Source organism: Durio zibethinus, chromosome 1, assembly GCF_047325235.1.
Source record: "Durio zibethinus cultivar Kanyao isolate XHJ-2024 chromosome 1, ASM4732523v1, whole genome shotgun sequence".
Taxonomy (NCBI): Eukaryota; Viridiplantae; Streptophyta; class Magnoliopsida; order Malvales; family Malvaceae; genus Durio; species Durio zibethinus.
Window position 1 is genome coordinate 34,572,924 of NC_143162.1, and position 13,044 is coordinate 34,585,967.

The 13,044-nt window shown below is 33.0% G+C and overlaps 2 protein-coding genes across 3 annotated transcripts; both read right to left on the bottom strand.

Moving 5' to 3' along the window:
• Positions 1–4,717: 4,717 nt before the first annotated feature.
• Positions 4,718–7,722, bottom strand: LOC111312501 (putative beta-1,4-xylosyltransferase IRX9H). The gene is made up of 4 exons (XM_022912824.2): positions 6,728–7,722; positions 5,703–5,952; positions 5,376–5,592; positions 4,718–5,093 (listed from the first exon to the last, which is right to left on the bottom strand). Exons 1-3 carry the CDS (start codon positions 7,489–7,491, stop codon positions 5,422–5,424), a joined length of 1,185 nt encoding a protein of 394 aa, XP_022768559.1. The 5' UTR covers positions 7,492–7,722; the 3' UTR covers positions 4,718–5,093; positions 5,376–5,421.
• A 272-nt stretch (positions 7,723–7,994) lies between these two features.
• LOC111311322 (soluble inorganic pyrophosphatase 6, chloroplastic-like) lies at positions 7,995–11,233 on the bottom strand. Of its 2 annotated transcripts, none has more exons than XM_089766233.1 (5): positions 11,061–11,233; positions 10,743–10,872; positions 10,376–10,476; positions 9,639–9,737; positions 7,995–9,213 (listed from the first exon to the last, which is right to left on the bottom strand). In XM_089766233.1, exons 2-5 carry the CDS (start codon positions 10,783–10,785, stop codon positions 9,121–9,123), a joined length of 336 nt encoding a protein of 111 aa, XP_089622359.1. In that variant the 5' UTR covers positions 10,786–10,872; positions 11,061–11,233; the 3' UTR covers positions 7,995–9,120. The 2 variants fall into 2 exon arrangements, with proteins under 2 accessions (XP_089622359.1, XP_089622362.1); XM_089766236.1 differs by lacking the exon at positions 11,061–11,233 and adding an exon at positions 10,126–10,273 and having other exon boundaries at positions 10,743–10,780.
• Positions 11,234–13,044: the final 1,811 nt, after the last annotated feature.

The following is a 13,044-nucleotide window of genomic DNA, read 5'->3' on the forward strand; positions in this document are numbered from 1 at the left end:
TTGAGATCGTGAAAGGTGATACAGGTTTCACGATAAAATTGACAGTATCGAATTATTCAATTTGAAAGCTTATGATGGAGGATCATCTATACTACAAAGATTTGTATAAACTAGTATTGGGTGATTCGATTAAACCAACAGATATGAAAGATAAAGCTAAAAGAAGCTAGGCAGAAAGATGCTGGCTACAATAAAAAAATGGGTTGATATCAGCATGTTCCATCATGTAGCCAGGAGTCAGATGCTCACATTGTTTGAAAAAAATTGGCAGCATTGTATGAGAGAAAAATAGTTATGAATAAAGTTATGCTTGTTAAAAAACTTGTAACTTTACAGTACAGGGATAAACGATCTGTTACAGAGCACTTGAATGATTTTCAAGATATATTTAATCGGATGACTACTATAAAGCTTAAGATAGATGATGAAATAAAAACGTTGTTTCTTTTAAGTTTATTATCAGACAGTTGGAATACTCTAGTTGTGATTGTTTTTAATTTAGCTCCTGATTATAATGTGATATTGGAGATAGTAAAAGACAATATGCTTAATGAAGAAGTAAGGCACAAAAATGTAGACCCTAAGAATCAAGCTCTGGTCACGGAGAACAGAGGTAGAAACATCGACAGAGATCAAAACTCAAAAAGTCGTAGTAAGTTTAAACATATATCCAAGTTCAGATATAAAATGAAGTGTTTTCATTATGATAAGGTAGGTCATATAAAACGACACTGTAAAATCTTGAAGCAAGAGCGAAAAAATGAGAAAAGTAAGAGTTCAGATGATGATAATATTACAACAGTGAATTCAAATAGTGATTCAATTACTTTGATTTGTACACATAGTGATTGTAATCATGTTAGTAATCCTGGCATTGAGTGAATAGTTGACACAGGAGTGGCATATCATTGTGTTCTTAAAATAGAGTTGTTTACAACTTACAAAGTAGGAAACTTTGGTTATACCAAGATGAAAAATAAGAGTGTATCATAAATTGTTGAGATTAATGATATTATTATACAAACTAGTACAGGCTGCATGTTGACTTTGAGGGATGTCAGACATATTTCAGATATGAGAATGAACTTGCTTGCTATTAATGTCTTTGATAATGAGGGATATGAAAGTTGATAAAAGAATAGGTAATGGAAGCTTCTCAAAAGATCTATGATAGTTGCAAGAGAAAAATTATGCTGCACAATGTATAAGACATGGTTGCAATTGAATGATAATCAGGTAAATGTCGTTGAAGATGATGCTTCAATAAACTTATGGCATAAAAAGCTGGCACACATGAGTGATAAAGGGTTACAGATTTTGGCAAGATAGTTTCTCATTCTCTTAACCAAAGGTATGTCTCTCGATTCATGTAATTATTGTTTGTTTGGTAAGCATAATAGGGTTTCTTTTCGTAAGAGTTTTTAGAGAAAAAATAGATTAAAATTAATTTATTCTGACATATGTGGTCCCATTGAGGTTGAGTCATTAGGTGGTAGTAGATATTTTGTTACTTTTATTGATGATACTTCACGTAAGACTTGAGTGTATATGTTAAAAAATAAAAGCTAAGTATTATAGTATTTTTAAAAATTTTATGCCATAGTTGAAAGGATGATAGGGTTACCCTTGAAGTATTTTTGAATTGATAATGGTAGGGAATACACATCCAAAGACTTTGAAGAATATTATTCAAAGCATTGGATCAGGCATGAGATGACAGAACCTAAAACACCACAGCATAATGGTGTAGCTGAAAGAATGAATCAGACCATTGTAAAAAAAGTCAAATGTATGTTAAGGATGATAAAATTACTAAAGCCATTCTGGGGTGAAACAGTCAACACAGTCAGTTATTTGCTTAGTAGGTCACCATCAATTTTTTTAGACTTTGACATTCCAGAAAGAGTGTGGACAGGGAAAGATCATACTCTCACTTAAAAGTTTTTGGGTGTAAAGCATTCATGCATGTGTCGAAAGAGTAAAGGTCAAAGCTTGACAGTAAAGCCACACAGTGTGTGTTTGTAAGATATGGTGATAAAAAATTTGGCTACAGGATATATGATCCAATGAAGAGAAAGACAGTCAGAAGCAGAGATATGATCTTTCATGAAAAAAAAACTATGACAGATTTTGAGAAAAATAAGAAGACTACATGGGTTACTGTTGAGTGTGATATTTTAACACTAATAGAGATTCCATAGAAAAGAGCCACAGATGGTGAAAATGAGCAAGAAATAAAACTTGGAGATATGAATAAGCCAGCCATAGTTAGTGATGAGCCAGATGTAATTAATTTTGAGCAGGATGAGCAATCTTTTTTACTTAAAAGTGTTGAACAGGAAGAGTTACCTTTAGTATTAGGTGATGTAAAGTCTCAGCCTAGAAGATCTACTAGAGAGCACAGGCCATCTACCAGGTATTCAAGTTTAAATTTTATTTTAGTTACTAGTGAGAGAGAGCAAAAAAACTTCTAAGATGTGTAGACTACTCCGGATAGAGAGCATTGATTAAAAGCAATGAAAGAAGAGATGAAGTCATTACAAAAAAATTGATACTTATGATCTTGTTAAACTTTCAAAAGAGAAAAGGTCGTTAAAAAATAAATGGGTGTTCAAGTTGAAAAAAGATGGTAATAAACTAGTGAGGTACAAAGCCCGATTTATGGTAAAAGATTTTTCTCAAAAATCAGGCATCGATTTAAATGAGATCTTTACTCCAGTTGTAAAAATGAGTTCCATTCGAGTGGTACTAGGATTAGTAGCTAGTTTAAATCTTAAGCTTGAGCAACTTGATGTTAAAACTGCATTCTTACATGGTGACTTGCAGGAGAACATTTATATGAATAAGTATGAGGGTTTTGAAGTGAAAGGGAAAGAACACTTAGTTTGCAAATTGAAGAAAAGCTTGTATGGCTTGAAACAAGCTCCGCGACAGTGGTACAAGAAGTTTGATTCTTTTATGGTGAGTCATAGCTATAAAAGAACTGTAGTGGATTCTTGTGTGTATATTAAAAAAATTTTTTGATGGTAACTTCATTATTCTCTTATTATATGTTGATGATATATTGATTGTGAGACAAGATACTAGTATGGTTTACAAGTTAAAAGAACAATTGTCTAAGTCTTTTGATATGAAAGATTTAGGTCTAGTAAAATAGATTTTCAGTATAGACATTATCCGAGATAAGAGAGCTGAAAAGTTGTGGCTATCATAAAAAAAATATGTTGAACGAGTATTTAGTAGATTCAACATGCAATATGCTAAATCAGTTAGCAGTCCACTTGCCAAGCATTTTTATTTTAATAAAAAATCTTATCCAGTGTCTAAAGAAGAGCAACTAGCTATGTCTAGTATTCCTTATTCTTCTGCAGTCGATTCTTTAATATATCTTATAGTTTGTATACGACCTGACATTGCTCATGCAATTGATGTAGTGAGCAGATTTCTTTCTAATCCAGGAAAGGTTACTGGGAAGCAGTGAAATGAATTTTTAGATATTTGAGGGGTACCTCAAAAATGTGCTTGATTTATGAAGTTTTACAACCAGTTTTAGAAGAATTTACTGATGTTGACATGACAGGCGATCTTGATTATAGGATATCTACTTTAGGGTATTTGTTCACTTTTACAGGAGGAGCTGTGTCATGGTAATCTAAGTTACAGAAGTGTGTTACTTTGTCAATTACAGAGGTTGAGTATATTGTAGCAATCGAAGCAGATAAAGAAATGCTTTGGATGAAATATTTTCTTCTTGAATTGGGATTGAATCAGAAAGAGTATGTGATATTTTGTGATAACCAAAGTGCTTTAGATTTGAGTAAGAATGTCAAGTACCATGCTGAACAAAGCACATTGATGTTATATATCATTGGTTACATTCAATGATTGAAGAACAGTAAATGTTATTAAAGAAAGTTCATACTAATGAGAATGTAGCAGATATGTTGACTAAGACATTTTTCAAAAAAAAACTTGAGCTTTATAATAACTTGGCTAGAATGAGTTCTCTGGCCAATGTAAGTTTCAAATGAAACTGCTATGGTGATGAATCTCTTCCTAATGGGGCTGGATGGAGAGATTGTTAGAAAAATGAGATCCCGCCCCATGTAATTAGTTTTGGACCAAGTAAAGGCCATGGGCCTTGGTTTTTCTTTTTACATAGAGCTTTAACTGTTTAAAAAAAAAAAGTGAGGTTATTTAAGGTGGTATCGCAAACCAAGAAGAAAAAGAAGAAAAGTCAAGAAAAGTAGAGAGAAAAAAGAGAATGGAGAGTTGGTTGAATGGAAGTCGATCCGTAGTCCGATTGAGCTAAAACTTTGTCAACAAGTTTATGATTCAAAATTCTACATTCTGAATGATGAAGAATGAATTTGAAGCTCTTTAAGAACAAATCCAGAATGTATTTGTTGATTACCTATTTGATAATATTTCTCAAATTGTCTCTCTAGTTATTGATTAACTCTAGTTTTAGCTAGAGAAGAGCTGTGTATATCCATTATTTGATAGTGAAAATTTTCTAGCGATCCATAATTTTTTCTTTTACATTAGAAGATTTTTCACATAAATCTTAATGTGCTTTATTTTTCTTATATTTTTTATTATTGATTATTTTCTATTGTTGTGAATTTATTACGATATATTACTTATGTATTATTGTGATTATTGCTTCATCCCAATAAAAACAAAAAAAACGTCAACTAGGTAAACGAAAATACTCTTTGGACAAGTAACAAATGGCCTTTGATTTCGATACAATACCTAAGTACATGGTATAGACAATTTGATCCACAACAAACCCCCCATATACACCACCTATTTTGTGGAGCAGGGGAGAGGGGGGAATGTAAGGGTACTTGAAAATTAACAAATTAAATCCCCTAAAACACTCAAAACACCCAAAATCTACAAGAATTTTTTTCTGTAAGAATATTCACGCTACAAAATTCTAGAAACAAAATAAAAAATCACAAATCTTCTGTTTCTTTGTCACTGCTTGATGGATATCTGCAGGCCCTGCTATATGATGACGATTGCAACAAATCTGCTCAGAAAAGTTGAACGAATGTGCCACCAGCACAAAAATATGGGCAGAACTGTGACAGGAAAATAGCTACAATCAGGAACTCTTCAGCATAAGACTATTTACATATATATACTAAAATCAAAGGTAAAAAATATGATAACATAAACTTCAAAACAAATCAACAGCTCGAGAGATAACTGATCTCCACTTGTTTTCATTAATTCTATCTTTGACACCTGTGCATGTGTATTTCTGTTTTCCCCCGTTTTCAGGGGGTAAATCTCTCTGATAACAAAAGTCAAGATTACAAAAAAGAGAGAGTTTAAATTAAATGCAGAATTAAATCTCATACCCGTTTATGCCCTCAGCATCAAAAAAATTGTAGAGATGAGCTTCCGTCACTTAATAGGCAGAGTAACCTCTAGATTCTTCTCAAGTAGCCAGCCTTTGGGATAAACAAGATTAACAGTATCTAAATGGAGATGCCAGTTCATAATCCTCGAACAACCAGGTGGTATACCTTCCATTTGACCTTCATCTTCCACCACTTGCTTTATAAATGTAGTTTCCTGCATAGAAGAAACAGTAAGCAAAGCCAAGAATCATGATGTGGCATTTCTAGAGAAATTACACAATAGCTTCAACGCCATCATATAAAATGCAACAGTATGATTCATACTTGGAAACCCTCCTTCACTGTGTCCAACTGTCGAATTGGGTTTGAGAAGGGGCGTCCCCATCTCTTTGGATCCCACAAGATGGTGCTGTTGAAAGCAAATCCGGACATATCAACATGAAACCTACGAAGTATTTTACTTTTCTCATTTGTGTGCCATCCAATTACTTGACTTGCATTGCATACTGGACCTTCCAGAATTGCCTTGTTTTTGCTTTGTGCAAGCATGGCAACAGGCCAAGTTCCAAAACGGCTACAACACAAGGAGATACATATTATGAATTTGTGTATAATAACAAGATTAGGAGAAGATGAAGCAATTCATAGTAATCACTTTACAGTTATGCCATTGAAGAGCTCTCTGAAGTCTGTAACATACTGATGAACAAGACAAACTCGGAATTCAATGTATAGCAATCGAGAATTGACAAGTTATAAATAATATATAGCAATCGAGAATTGACAAGTTATAAATACCAAGCTAAGAAAATCAATATAAACAGTTATGGACATCTTCATCAACCTTTTGAAAAGGGAAAACTTTTAGTGAGCTAACAGTTTTAAGTTAATTCATCATTCAAAAATCTCATGATAAACTGGTAAAATGACATTACATGATCAACCAAGACTACAATAAACAGACGATGAAGGAAAGGCTTAAAACATGGGACGACTCAAGCTATATGACTCGGATGTCATATGAAAATGAAACTGGATCTAGTTAATCAAATAACAAAGAGGTAACAAGCTGATTTGATCCACAAACAAAAGGTACTAATGCATTAGGTAATGGCAATAATTTTCAGATAGTGAATCACCAACTACAAAACCAAAATCATTTCCATTTTCCATTAATACATCCACTGCCCACCAAAACAAAAAGTTAATAAAATCAATTAAACAATTATTAACATCCCAACACATTCATTACAAAAACCCACTTTTACCCAAATTTGTAATCCTCATTAATTATCTTAAAAACAACATTCCCCAAAAACAAATAAAATTCAAATTAGAATTCAAATTACCTAATAGTTCTCAAGCTTTCAAACAACTCCAGCGTGTAGACATTGTCGTCGTCGGCGAAAAACACGATCCCATCAAGCTTATGCCGTTCAATATGTTCCAAAGCGGCGTTTCTTTGATGAACCCCTCGGTCCTTCACGTTACTAGAATTGCGGGTGGACACCACGTGCCGATACATAACCCCGGTTTTTCTCAAAATCTCCGCAGTCTCAAACGACGCCACTTTTTCCTCCACCACTATCCAAACCAACGGCGGCTTCACTAACCTCAAAACTTGACCTAACCTGTTCAAGAAATAGGCTTGGAATCCCCGATTGTAAGTCGGCGTAACGACGATTAACTGCTTTAACGGCTCAATTAAATCAGTAACTTCCTTTTGTTCTTCCAATCTCGTATTAACGCCCAATGAAACAGAAGCAACAATCTGGTCGTTCAATTGGAGGTTGACATGTGGCGGTTTCAGTTCGGGAAAAGCGAAATTCTTGGCTTGGATATCAGAATCAACGTGTCCAAACAGAGAAATTCCGCAAACAAATCCTATCAGGAAAAAGAAGAGACACCTGCAAAAAGATCGCCTCCATCCTCTACAGTAAACTAAATTCACGGCGGTGAATAACAACGGTAAATGCGTTGACGAGGAAGAGGAGGAGAAATGTTTACTGTTTCCATTGGGTAAAAGCTTGTTGGACGGAGAGGAGAAACCAGCGCCGTTCTGGTAAGAACGGTCGTGATACGCGGGTGAGAGAGTTCGACGGATCGAAGCCATTAGATTAGTTGACAAAAATTAAAAAAATAATAATAAAAATACATAATCGGATCTTTAAGAAAGAGGAAGGGCCGAGATCTAGTGAAGTAAAGGGCAGAACTGGAACTTTATTTTTGTTTTTGAGCGCGGAGGCGGAGGAACTCTTCGTCTTCCAGGGAGGGTTTTAATTTTTCTCAAGTTACGCCGCGTAGTGCGGCAAATGGGAAAGAACACGTGGCGATATTGTGGAATGGAAATGAATTGCCGCCGGCATTCTGTAGTTATTATTGTCGGGGGTGATGTGGCATACGTAATCTTTCCAAATTAATCAAAAATGTAATTATTTGAGTTTAATTGTACTTACGAAATATAACAACCACCTACTCTTTTTGCTCTTGTATTTTTATTCGAAAATACTATATAATGTTTTTTTATCTAAAAAATATATAAAAATAAACCCTACAAATATTGGTTAAGATTTATTCAATTATTATTTTAGAAAAAATTTTATTTTAATGCACCACTTTTGTTAAATTCAAGAATAAAAATTTTATTAATTATAGTTTTTTCTTTAAATATCACTTTAACTAATGTCATGATGTATCTATCAACATTTAACAAAAATTAAAATTGGTTAAATATTGGTTTGAGATTGATGATAGAAAATGAAAGATGACATGAAAATAGAATTTAAATAAATATTAGGGTTGACCAAATAATCTCACCAACAAAGTAGTTCACTTCAACTTGTCTAACATTTACATCAATTAACTTCTTTTGGTTTTTTTGAGAGAAAAAAAAAACAAATAGTAATAAGTTTTTCTGCAAATGGCAAAGATTTATCATATATAAATGTCTTCTAATTTTGATTTTTAGGGTGTAAATCTGGGCCCATAATGCTGAGCAACAAAGGAATATGCTTCTTTTGAAGAATAGGGAAACATTGGAAAACATTTTCTCTTTAAATTGGGATCTTATTGAACCTAAAAATGGCACCTAGTGACATACCAAGAGCCACCAATGTAGATGATAGGATTGAATTGAACTGATCAGTTTCTTGCACATTTGAACAAAGTACATAGCTTGGCACATGGCAATATAAAAGAAAAATGTGGTTTTTAATAACAAGACTTGCTTGTTTCTTGGGACCTTTCCCATTGAGTTTCTTCATGGGGTGATGGCTCATGTTACCAATTCCAATGTGGGTTGGTAATCCATACCATGATTTTTTCTTTTTCTCCCCCTCAATCCAAACATATGCTTAGAACAATTAGTTAAGTATTAAAGATCAGGCCAAGTAAAAATCATCTAATTAATTTCTGTTCCATCAATAAACACTGTTAAATTCAAACCAAATATCAATAACATCGACTTTAAATTCAAACCATATGTAAAATCTAGCCTTGCTGTAAGAACATGAAATAAATTTTTAGAACAAGTAACTATAAAAGTTTCTTTTTTTTCTTGGGAAGAACATTTAATCAAAAAGATGCTATGCAAGGTAGGCATAATTGGACAATATGAAGCATAATAACTCAATTAGCAAAAATTGAGTCCCACAATCCCCCAAATATAAAAAAAAAAAGTGAAATTATTTCTTCATGCATTATCTTCTATAACAAAATATACAATCAGATTAACTGCATTAGTTTAGAGGAGAGAAAGATTCCCAGCAGGTATAGATCTCTTCATTAGCTTTTGCCATGACTCATTAGTTTCTTTGATAACCTTCAAAGCATAATCCTGTTTGTCATATTAGGTTTAAAATCCAGAAGTTAAAAACTAACCAATTTGAAATGTATCTGAACTTTCTAGTTTCGAAGGGGGGGAAAACCAGCATAATATTAAACCAATTTAAAAAGGCTATCAAGAATCGTTGAGCACATAAGCTACACGGTAAGAAGTTATGTGAGGCAAAGAAGTATGTTCACACTAAAGAGGAAATAGTTAATAAGCCATAGCACCAAGTGAACATACAGACATTGTTTCCCCTCCTAGAGGGCAAAAGTTATATGATCATTTTTTAAATTTTTGAGAGGAAAATTTTGTTGTTAACTTCAGCTAGTAGAGGAACAAAAACAGTATGGTGAAATGAAAAGCCCTTTTTTTTCCCAATAAAATTAGACCCTTAAGAAACAAAATAACAATATAAACAAAATTGAATCTACCTTGTTTGCCGCCTTGTTGCCAAGAGCAAACCTGTTAGGAGGTTTCCCATCTGGGATTTTGTAATCTCTGAACCAATCCCTAATTGCAACAAGAGTACCCTGTATAGATGGTGAGGTCAAGTGCTATGTTAACTAAAAACAGAAAACATGGCCAGGTTGTTACAGGAGAAAGTGTCCTGACAACCTTCCAAACACACAGCAGAAAGAAAACAAGCGTAAACAAGGTAAAAAGGAAAGATATTAGTTTTAAAGTAAAAATAGATAAGAGCCAACACAATGTCACCAGTGTGGCACAGATGCTATTGACCTACTGCAGATTATTTCTTGATTGAACAATGAAATAATTAGTAATTTTGGATAAGTGGCACAGACATGCTGTATTAATATTTAACTTGGAATCATATTCATGAAATGATAAGCTCCATTTTCTCTAACTAAAGCATATGTTGATAAATTTGTAGGTGCAGCTTGACATAACAGGACATACGGGAAAATGTTTATCAACATCATCAACATCATTCACCAGTGAAGCTCTTGGATCATCCAATGATATTGCAACTATTTTCCAATCAAGCTCCCCCTTATCAATCATAGCTAAAGCAGCTAGGGGCTTAAACTTTAGGATCTGACCAATCCTTCAATTAAAAGTTTGGAAAACAATTAAAGACAAACAAAATCTGTTTCGCATTAAGAAGAGGCAAGGTTACACGAACAGAACAAAGTGAGAGCTAATATACCTGGGTCATTATCTCCAAATGCTCCTTCAACTTCCGGGTTTGAAAATGATGGGTCCTCCCAAGTCTGAGGGAGCAATCCATAGTTCCAATTGATGTTGAAACTGAAAAATAACATTGAGAAAGAATTCAAATTTATAACGAAAACAAAACAAAAATTTTTCACTTGAGCATTACAGAATTTTTTGTTTGACAATGAACCATGATCTAAGTGATGTATGATTACTTCATAAATTCTACTCATATCCATATCTCAGTAGCAAACAACTTATCTCTACTTCCCAAAAATTCTCACCCACATCATAAATTCAATTAAAAAAATGAAAGAGCAAAACGCACGGATAGTATCTAATTCTTCCCTTCTTTGTACCTTGCTTTATTGGAGTGTATAGCTCATCAGTAGCAAGCTCCATTTTGGTACTAGTATCTTTGGGTATCTCAACAACAAAATTAAACACTCCATCACCCAAATGCAATGGAATATCATGCCAAGGAGATATCTGCACAAAATTAATCAATCAGCTCAGAACCCTAATCTTCATGTCAGTTTCCAATGCTAGACAAGGAAGAAAAGCACACAAATTTAAAGAATAACCATAAAAACCCAAAGAAACAGTCAAAACCCAAATAAGAAAAAAAAAACCATTTTGAAATAGAATGTTGAGATACGAACGAAAAAACAAGTGACCTTTTTGCCAGAGTGATCAAGTAATGAAGGGTCTGAGGCAGGCCTTCCTCTTTGATTTGGACCTCTGGTTTATAGATAGCCCTGCAAGAATGGTAAAGTCTCCTCGGTGATCCACAGGTGATGTGGGAATAGCGGTGAAATATCCCTGCTAAGGCCATAACTTTGGCCATTGTAGCCATTTCTATAACTAAAATCTAGCCGTTGCCATCGGGTTTTGACCGTTGGGCTTTTCATTGTACCGGGTTTAACAGTCCGAGGGATATTACAAACATCTCCTTTAGTTTTTAATTATTTGTCATGGCCTTCTTTTTAAATGTCATAATTTGAAATTTGAAACGATGATACGAAATATAAATAATATGGATAAAAAATATAAAAATTATATAATTTAAAATTAAAAATAATTAAAAATAAATTTAATAAAATAAAAAAATTATTTTTTATATTTTTATATACGTGATATTTAATTTGTTTGTAAAATATAATATGAATATAATATTTTATACAATATAATAATCCAGATTACAAGGTTTACAATTTCTGAAATATCATAAAAATTACTCAAACACTATTTTTTTTTTCAAAGAAAACAATTGTTGTTAAACAAAGTTTATAAAAATTAAAATATGACTTCCATCAATTAAGTCAATGAAGGAGGAGGTTAAAGAAATCCCAATAAAAAGGTTATTTTGGCTTTCTTCATGGAATATATGTTACTTAGTAATTTCTTTGAATTTATCTTTGAATTTTTCATCATTAGAGTTAAACAATCTATGTGACAAGTAACAACATGGATTTATGTTTAATTTTTCATTGATAATAATGCTTATTCTCCAAAACTTGAGATATCCTAACCACACCATTTATATTTTTTACTAAAAAATAGTTACCCCTAGCATTCCCCTAATTGGTACTATAATTTTTTTTTTATTTTATCTTTTTTCTGTACAACACAAAATCTTACAAATTGTAAGTTTCAGGGGGTTTTGAATAAATATATCACTGTTAAAAATTGCTAGAAGCCCAAAGTCCAACCCAACATGGATAAACTAAGATATGTAAAGGGAAAGTGCCAACGGTTGTTTCCTGCGGCTTATCAAAGCTTCTCACTTCTCTGGTAAATTCTCAAACTTTAGCTTTCTTGTTTCTTTATATTTTTTTAATATTCAAATTTTGAAAATTTTTAAAAACTGCCTGTTAATCTGGCAAAATTCTATTCTAAAGGATCTAATCGGTTGCATTATTGCACAATTTTAGTTGTTAAATCGAATATGAATCAGCTGTTAATTCGTTGAGTTTCTGACCTTTAATGTCACCTTTAATGTCTGTTTCTTGCTTGCAACCAAATTTATGAGTGAATTACATGAATTACATGCTAATTTATTCAATTTTTATTTTTTACTTTCATTTTTGGTGCAATGAAATATTGGAGAAAATGGGTTAGTAGTTCTGGTTCTATTTAGTATCCACCAATGCCTACCCTTCTGCTTTATTTAGTCTTCAATTCTTACTATATTCTAATAGAAAACCATTTCTGGCCAGGCATGTTTTATGGCATTCATTTAATTCATAATGCTTCAAGGAGAAGACTTGGTTGATTTGTGGGAGGCAGCTGCATATGCTACAAAATGGGTCATGGTCAATTGTCAGATTGTGAGCTTGATTTTGGGCCTACTTAAATCTATCAGACAGGATAGATTCATTAGAAACTTTTCTTTCTAGAGGAAAAGAAATGAAGAATATCACTGATTATGACACTGATATAAGAAAATTGATGTACTAAATACAGTGCTATGTGTTATATTCCATTCAACAAGGACCAAGTTCTGAATGAATTGAAAATCATGGGCCATAAGACTAGCTGTTAATCTAAAGAACAAAGGAAGCTACTTTAAATTAAACTGCCGTTGATAACAGAAAATTTTCAGAAGCCAACCAACTTTCAAATTCCTTCTGCTACCATTGGGACTAAAAGACTAAAAAG